At 32.6% G+C, this 9,437-nt stretch overlaps 1 protein-coding gene across 2 annotated transcripts; it reads left to right on the forward strand.

The window, feature by feature from the left end:
- Window positions 1-819: 819 nt before the first annotated feature.
- LOC136208073 (uncharacterized) lies at window positions 820-3,306 on the forward strand. Of its 2 annotated transcripts, XM_065998910.1 has the most exons (5): window positions 820-973; window positions 1,954-2,157; window positions 2,284-2,348; window positions 2,631-2,677; window positions 2,753-3,306. In XM_065998910.1, exons 2-5 carry the CDS (start codon window positions 1,990-1,992, stop codon window positions 3,121-3,123), a joined length of 651 nt encoding a protein of 216 aa, XP_065854982.1. In that variant the 5' UTR covers window positions 820-973; window positions 1,954-1,989; the 3' UTR covers window positions 3,124-3,306. The 2 variants fall into 2 exon arrangements, with proteins under 2 accessions (XP_065854982.1, XP_065854981.1); XM_065998909.1 differs by lacking the exon at window positions 820-973 and having other exon boundaries at window positions 1,502-2,157.
- The last annotated feature ends 6,131 nt before the right edge of the window (window positions 3,307-9,437 follow it).

A 9,437-nucleotide genomic window follows, 5' to 3' on the forward strand; every position in this document is an offset into this window, starting at 1 on the left:
AAAAAGCTTATTCCCTTTCTTTTTTCCTATAGTACGCATGCCACCTCAACTATCAAAGATGACATAACAACAATTTTGTGTGTAGGAGGTCCGAATGAGCCAAGTATAGTTATGTGATAAGTTTTTAAAGCCAACTATAAGTGCGTGATAGGTTTTTAAAGCCAACTTTAGGTGTGTGATAGGTTATTTTAAAAGTTCAGGGTGCCAATAGGCAAAACGTGCCAAGTTTAAGGTGTAAATATACATTAAGCCTAATTTAATTGCTGATTAATTTAAAACATATGTATTAGACATTTTACATAGTAACAACAAGATTTGATTATAGTTTCACAAAATACTATTTCGCCCATTATACTTTTTTAGTTATTCTAGCAATTTAGTTTTTTCCTCCAAATATAAATCACTCTAGTTTTTCAAGAATTTAAGCATTAAATTGATATTGGTCTATGTGTTATTTAACATTACAAGACTTATTCTCCAGCTATTACATGTAAGAGATTTTTTTTTTTATAATTAACCAATATAAATTCATTAATTAAACTCTATATTCATTACATTTTTTAATTTGTGTGAAATAGCTTAGAATACCTCATATAATGAAACGGATGAAGTAATAATTAATCAATTAATTCAAAACAACTGATTGCAACATCAAATAGCTAACTGCAAAATCAACAATAACTACCAAACTCAGTTCAAAAAACAAAAAAAAAAAAACAACTAAAGCAAACAATTTGTAAATATTGTATTATATTTATACATATATGTTAAGTTTGTAATTTTTTTCTATCATTTTTATTCTTTCTGAAACGTTTCGATGAGAGTGGACTTGTTGAAAATTCTCCAACACCTCCATTACCAAACATAATGTAATTTGCCTATGAAATCCTCCAAAATAAGTAAAATAAAGCTACTAGCATAACAGGTGCAACTTGAGAAGCTCCCCCTTCTCTCTTCCTTTCTTCTTTCAAAGGTTAGCTCCTCCTCCAAAACAACTCTTTCATTTTCTCTGTTTTTTCTTTATTTTCCTTCTGATATAGTCTTCTAACTAAATTTACTTCCAAGAGGATGAAACAAGTTTATATTCATTTTTCTTCCCCACATCTATGTTTTTGGTTTAAATTTAACTTTCGAAATTGCTTATAGCTTTAGTTGGCTTGAAATCTATACATCGATATCGAAGTTCTTTTTCGATCAGATCTACATTTATTAGCTATACTTCTTCATTTATAATTTGTTACACAAAAGTTTATCTTGTCCGTAGATTTGTAGATCTGTGACTGTGTGGTTACACAAAAAGAAAATACCCGGATCCAAATATCCTGAAAAGTTTAAATAATAATAAATGGATTACTGCTGTATTTCAGCAGGATTCGACTTAAACATAGAATTCTCTTGATAAATTAGTCTTATACTTTCAGTAAGCCAGGTAAATTAACATATAATAAATTTGAGTGACAGCCAAAAAGAAATATTTACAAGGTGGGTGGGGTTAAATAAGATGTGGAGAGAACCAAGCAAGAGGAATGTGGGGATGGGGTCCACACCATACCCTCCAATTCTTCTTAAAAGAATAATAAGAAAAAAAAAAAGTAAATACATTATCCACTTCCAATCGTTTACACCCTGGCAATCCTCGTCATTACTCTGTCTGCTTCTCCTCCTGCTTATTCCTTTCTTACCTGCTACCTTTTCTCCCAGTCACCCGCACGTGATCTCCCTGCTCTTCCTATCTCCACACGTGCCAACTCATTACAATACTACTATTCCTTCCAACCTCCCACCTTTCTGTGGTGCAACTAATAAAAGTTTGAGAGAGACACTCTATTTTTTTTTATTCTATATTATTTTTTTTTACTGTTCTTGTTCTTGTTCTTGTTATACTAGCTAAGAAGTATTTTGGGTTTTTGCACTCTTTTCTCTTTCCCCTTCGTCAAATATCACCTTGTAAAGTTTAGAGAAGAGAGAGTATTATCTGGATTTGCACCGATGAGGATCAGAAAAAGAAAGGTACCTTTCCCTCTTTCTTCTCTTTCTCCGGTTCCTCTTTCAGATCCCCCGTTCGCCGGCCTACTTCAACTTCACTCCAATCCAGAAGCTGATCAACCAAATCACCCCATCGGAGACGGTTATAGCTCGAAGCAAGAAGAAGATAAGGTTAATTAGCAGTTTTTATTATATTTAGTTGCTGAATTCAAATATGATTATGTGAATGCACCTGGGTTTGAAGGAATTATGATTATGATTGGGTGGATCTTGAAATTATTGTGAATATTGTTGCAGTTTTTGTGTAAACAAGATGAAGACGGAGGAGGGGAAGGAGAAGAGAAGATCGGGAATGATTGCAGGTAAGAAACAAAGCATAAAGTAATGTTTATTCTGAAGGTGAAGGTGAAAAGGAAGATCCGTAAATTAAATTATAAATTACTCTTACTGTTGAGAATTGAGATGGATGTTTTTATATGAAGTTTGGGTAGCCACCATACCATACCAATCTAATCTAATCTGATCTAATGCTTTGGCCATTGGGTTGCACGTTAGCATGGGGACACTGGTCCCCCATTTCCACTATTTTCTTGTAATTGATAATCACTTCACTTGTATTTATCGTACTACTTTTTTAAGTGTAGGAAAGAAAGTAGCCTGGGTGCAAAAACACCAACTAGTGTCCTTCAAGGTAAGGATTATACTTAATTAGAATAGAAGAAATTATCGTAGCAATGAGAATTGAGATGGATATTATATATGGCAGTGGCAGATGAGAAAGCATTAATCCCGATGAAGCAGAAGAAGAAGAGAAGAGTAGGGGAAGAGAAAGAAAAGAAAATGAAAAGGAAGAGGGGAAGAGGTGGTGCGGTTATGGAGGGATCAAGGTGCAGTCGTGTGAACGGTAGAGGATGGAGGTGTTGCCAACAAACACTTGTGGGTTACTCTCTTTGTGAGCATCATTTGGGGAAAGGAAGGCTCAGAAGCATCACTACTGTTCCAAACAAGGACAAACTTGTTTCTGTTTCTGGAGATGAACAGCAGCAGCAGCCATTGTTGATGTCAAACAAAAACAAAAAGCATAAGCTTGGTATGGTCAAGGCTCGATCTATAAGCAGTTTGTTGGGCCAAAGATGATTTTAATTCTTGTTTGCTTCAAGATCAATGCTGCTATGGTTAGTTAGTTCTGTTTCCAACTTGTTAATTACTTAATGCTTTTCATATTTGCACTTTCATTCACTATTAACCCAAATCATACTACATTATAATTGGTGTTACTATTCATTATATAATTATATTGCTAGCTTCTTAACTTGTGTTCGTTTTTTTTTAAAAATCAAGGTAAGGCCAGACCGCCATTTAATGAACACATACATATTTTGTTTATACCAATTATCTCTCATTAACTAATATACAAAACGATTTTGATTAATTGATATCAAATTTCTCCATATTCATGTAATTTCACAACACAACTACATAAGATTATTAATAATTTAAAGTTTATAAACATGTATTTAGTACCCTTACCTAAACTTTCAAGAATAAAAATAAAATAAAAATAAACATGTATTTAGTGTATTTATACACTCAGTTTATTTAGTGAGCCGGTTTAGTAGAATAGGATCCTACTATAAATTTCTCAAAAATATCCTTTCATGCTCAAACAACGGTTTAAAGGGCGTTTTTTTTTTTTATTATTATTATTATTATTATTATTATTATTATTATTATTATTATCTCCTTTTCATTCTTAATAGTAGCTATTTTTGTGTTTGGTTATAACTTAGAGATTAAAAAAAGAGAGTGTAGGTTGCTGTTTCTGTAATAAATTGCTATTTTTCCTTTCCTGTTTCGCCTACAACTTGATTAATATCTAATTAGCTCTTATATTTATTAAGTTAATGATCATTATCTTCATAAACCTTAGATTATTAACAACATTTTTTTAGAGAAACAACACATGAATGAATAAAAAAACTCAATTTGTCCGTGAGTCAAAGATTAATTAGCAAATATGCACAAAAATTAAGGTTTGACATTTGAAGAAAGTTAGATGAGACCTAGAAATAAATCTTCTTTCCACAATGTTGCACAATTACCGTTATCAGTTGACGTTGATTGATTTAAAACATGCTTGTTGGGCTAGGCCACTTAACCCATATTGAGTTTATGAAAAAAAGTCTTACAACTTTGTTTTCAAAGTGTTAAAAAAAAAAAATGTAAAAGCATCTCACATTATTTACAAATCAATTTAAAGTGTTATAAAAAAAGGTTCAAAGGGTAGGAGTGTACAAAATAGTTTTAACCCATCAATTCAACCCGGCCCAATATATTTAATGTTTTCTAATTTATTCATTGGGTCGAGTTGGGTTGGAATGTATTAGAAGATATTGAATCCAATATAAATTATTTATCCATTTTACTCAAATTAACCACTCAATCCATTACTTTCCTAAAAAAAAATTGGATCCTCCCTAAATCTTCAATTTCCTAAATGGTTCTGCATATTCTCTGAATTCCAATTTTATTTGTTTTCATTTCGAGGATTGAGTTTGCAGCTTTGAATATTCGTATAAAATTGATATTTATAATTTAATTAAATTAGTGCTTATTTTAATTATTTTTAAATAGAAAATGTAAAAAGAAAAACATTAGGGGTACCCCACTTTTGTAAAAAATTGAGTATCTACATGATGTTTGACCACCACACGCGCGACCTCTGACCGACCGATTGACACGATTTGGGTTGGTATATTTTTTATTTAATTAATTAAGTTTCAGAATACTTTAAAAAAAAGGGGCGGCCCGATCGCACTACGCGTCCCCGCTGAGCGAGGGTCCGAGGAGGGGTCCCACCACAAGGGTGTAGTGGGGGCAAGCCTTCCCTTGCCAATTTATTTGGCAAGAGGCCGCTCCTAAGACTCAAACTCGTGACCTCTTGGTCACACGACAACAACGTTTACCGTTGCGCCAAGACTCACCCTCTTTCAGAATACTTTAATTAAAATAAATTTTATTTTCCTCAAGAGATATTTTGATATGGTCCACCTGAACGAGTCTAACATGTTCCCCACTTCTCTGTTTTCTCTCCCACTTTTCACTCCACTAGACCAATAAACACATCTTTTTTTTTCTTCTATATATAGTTGTGTTATTTCATTTTCTGTACACTGAAAAAATTCTTTCTGCTTCCTTTGAAAATCAAAACTGAGCAATTATTTAGTGTATTCCTAACCGAGTTCATACTATGCAATATGAACTCATATTTTCATTTGAGTGAGCCGTTTTATCTTGGAAGCGACCAGATTATACAACTGTTTGCACTATCTAAAGGTAGTTTTGTGAACTTAAATAGATCGAACTCGTTCGCGACTCATCATTACTATGTTCAGTAGAATTCTGTATTTTATGTTATTGCTTTACCAATTTTAAGACTATTCTCTACTGCTATGGTTATTGAAGAAACCAACAGACTTTCTGATATCAATAAGCCATTCTGGTTTGAGGGATCTCACTTCAGATGGTGGAAACAAAAGATGTTCTACCTCACTACGAAGAAGTTTGTTTCTGTTCTCACCACTGAGAAGCCTGATATTCCTGAAAATGCTACTGAGGCAGAAACATGTCCCATTGGAACATGGTCAAAGATCGATTTTCTATGCAAAAACTATATTCTTAATGGCTCGACAGATGACCTATACGACGATTATTACAATGCTGAACAAAAAATATGCTAAGGAGATATGGGATGCTCTACAAAAGAAGTATGACACAAAAGAGGTTGGATTAAAGAAATAGTTGTCAGCCGCTACCTCAAATTTCAGATGACTGATGAAAAATTAGTGAATGCTCAATCACATGAACTCTAAAAAATTTCACACGAGATTATCTCGAAAGGTATGCCTTTTAATGACGAGTTTCAAGTTGCTATTATAATTGACAAACTGCCTACTTCTTGGAAGGATTCTAAAAATATTCCCAGGCACAAAACTAAAGCGTTTTCTTTAGAAAGTCTGATCACTCGTCTCCGTATTAAGGAGGAAGCTCGAAAACAAGGTAAAAAAGAATAAGTATTTATTGTCTCTAACAACACTAAAACTACTATTATTCCGAGATCCAATCAGAAAAACTTTAAGAATCAGTACAATAGACAAAATCAGAACCACAACAACAATAAGAAATGGAACCCTTGAAGGAACCAAAAAGGACCTCAACAACAGCCACCTAAGAATGGCAATACATTCTCTACTTTAATTACGGGAAACCAGGTCATATGACACGTAGGTGTAGGAACAGGACAAACAATGTTCCTGCTGTTAACCGGACTGAAGAACTACATCTGGTAGAAATGATTACGCAGATCAACCTTGCTAGTGGATCTGATGGGTGGTGGGTAGACAGTAGTGCCTCTCACCATGTCTGCTATGATAGAAATATACTTACAACATATACAATTGTGACCGAGGATCAGAAAGTGTTGTTGGGTGATTCCCACACCATTATTGTTGCTGGAATCGGTAGTGTGGAATTAATATGATAGAAATATATTTACAACATATACAACTGTGACCGAGGATCAGAAAGTGTTGTTGGGTGATTTCCACACTACTATTGTTGCTGGAATCGGTAGTGTGGAATTAAATTTCATTTTTGGATTTTTTTTTTACTGTAAAGGATGTTGTGCATACTCCAGAGGTGAGGAAAGATCTTGTTTCAGGCTACCTTCTCAATAAAGCGGGATTTACTCAAACTATATGAGCCAACTTATTTTCTTTGACAAAAAATGGGATGTTTGTAGGAAAATGTTATACTACTGATGGTATATTCAAGCTTAATATTGAAATTATTGAAGTGAATGCTACTGTTTATACTTTGTGTAATTTTAATATTTTCCATGCTCGTCTTTGTCATGTGAGTAAGTGTATTATTAAGAATAAGAGTAACTTAGGCTTAATACCTAATTTATCTTTAAATGAGTTTATAAAATGTGATTATTGTAGTCAAGCAAAAATCACAAAAATACCTCATAAATCTGTGACTAGGAATTCTGAGCCTCTAGAATTAATTCCTTCTGATATATGTGAATTATATGGAAAGTGGACCAGAAATAATAAACGTTATTTTATAACTTTTATTGATGATTATTCTGATTTCACCTACGTGTATCTCATGAATAATAAAAGTGATGCTCTTGACATGTTTAAACTATTTGTTGTTGAAATATAAAATCAATACAATAGTAAAGTTAAGAGACTTCATAGTGATAGAGGCACATAATATGATTCTAGCATGTTTATTTACAACTATCATACAACTAAAGAGACTTCATAGTGATGAATATCTAATCTATGATACAACTATCCTGCGATTACCTTATATGATACCTAGAAGTAGCCCGAGGCACACTCTGATAGATCGTGCTTGATAATTGAACCAAAGTATCGCACTACATAATCTAGAATACTCTTGATGATTCTTTAAGTCTGGGATTAGTTATACCTACTACCACAAATGAGATAAGACATGTGACATTTGACAAATTTATCTGTCTTATTCTCTTATGACGGATCTCCAATGCATATGAACCATTCATACACATCCACGTAACAACCTAGATATCTCCAAATCTAAAACTTGTGAGATCAGCTCCCTATTTTACAAATATGAGACATTGTTACATACAATTCTCAACGATGTTATATCAATCCTGTAATTTAATGCTTGACTTGGGATGTTTAAGTTTATTTTCATTTACTTAGATTCATAAAGTTCAGTCTCACTTCATCTTGTATGAACACTTTATGTTATGATTATAAATTATGAATTTCTTTTATTTCATTAGTTACGGAATAAAAGATAAAATGCATTTATATAGTCATTCACTATATCTAATGAATCAAATAATTTTAAATGAACCATTAATTTATATAACAAAAGTTTCCAAAACTATTGTCTTTAGGATACAACACCAATATAAGGTACAATTCTGTTGCTTTTATAGGGGAAGGGAGAGTAATCTGAATATTCAATTTTGCAAAGGATAACTTGAGAATCTCCACCTGATTTTTGGCTCTTTCTTTTAGGGATTAAAAAAATAAAAAGACTGAACATATGAATTTTGGTTTGATTTTTTGATCTATTAGGTTCAGTTGTGGTTCTAATTTTTATAATATTTCGGTAATTTCGGCCGGTTCCGTTTTTACAGCAAAATTACCGAATTAACGAACCAATAGAAATAAAGTTTAATTAAATATTTAGATTTATAATTGTAAGTTAATAAAAATTTGGTGATTTTTTTATTGCACTTACATTAAACAAAGGAAGATTACATTAAAGAGAAAGGACAGAGTTGGGGTTAGCTTTCCTAGGCTGATCCCAGGTTAGCTTTTGTCTCGGTGTTGGTTTATTTTCTTTCCTGTTTCTACCAAAAAAAAAAGAGAAAGGAAAACTCTCAACCCACCCCACCCATATGATTCGAACCCATGACCTCTAGGGTCATAAGTAAGCTCTCAACCAACAAGCTAAAGAGTCAAGTTTCATCGCATCTTAATGGTTTTTTTCACTCAAGAGTCAAATTTTATCTCATCTCTATGTTTACAGTTTCATTAAAAAAATGCTCAATAACTTAAATAAACTTTACCACGTCCACACCCAATTACTCAATAGACGAGTAAATTACACCAATAGTACCTGAACTTTACTCTAATTAACACTTTGGTACCAAGATTACATTTTGTCCTGAAAATATACCTGAACTAACGATGACCGGACAATTTAGTACATTTTACCGGTCAATAACCGATCAATGCGGGTTTGATGAGTAAATTACACTAATGGTACCTAAACTTTACCCTAATTCACACTTTGGTACCTAAATTTCATTTTGTCCAAAAAATACACTTCAAGTAAAGATGAATCGATAATTTAGTATATTTGACCAGTCAACGTGAGTTTAACCATTTTGAATTAAAAATTTAGACTCATCATACACTCAATCAACATATACAATACTACTCTTTGGCTCTACATATATATTAAAGGTTATTATAATTTTATGTTAATTGAGTGTATTGTAGGTTCTAATTTTTAATTCAAAATGGTCAAACTCTCGTTGATTAGTCACTAACCGATCATATGTACTAAATTATCCGGTCACCTTCACTTGAGTTATATTTTTAGGACAAAAAAATTCAGGTACCAAAGTGTGAATTAGGAAAAGTTCAGGTACCATTGATGTAATTTACTCAGACAAACTTGCATTGACCGGTCATTTACTGGTAAAATTTACTAAATTGTCCGGTCATCATTACTTCGGGTATATTTTTGAGACAAAATGTAATCTAGATACCAAAGTGTAAAATAGATAAAGTTCAGGTACTATTGGTGTAATTTACCCCTCAATAGACAAAGTATCCAACTATCCTATTATTCTATAGTATTCAACATCT

Source organism: Euphorbia lathyris, chromosome 10 (assembly GCF_963576675.1).
Source record: "Euphorbia lathyris chromosome 10, ddEupLath1.1, whole genome shotgun sequence".
Taxonomy (NCBI): Eukaryota; Viridiplantae; Streptophyta; class Magnoliopsida; order Malpighiales; family Euphorbiaceae; genus Euphorbia; species Euphorbia lathyris.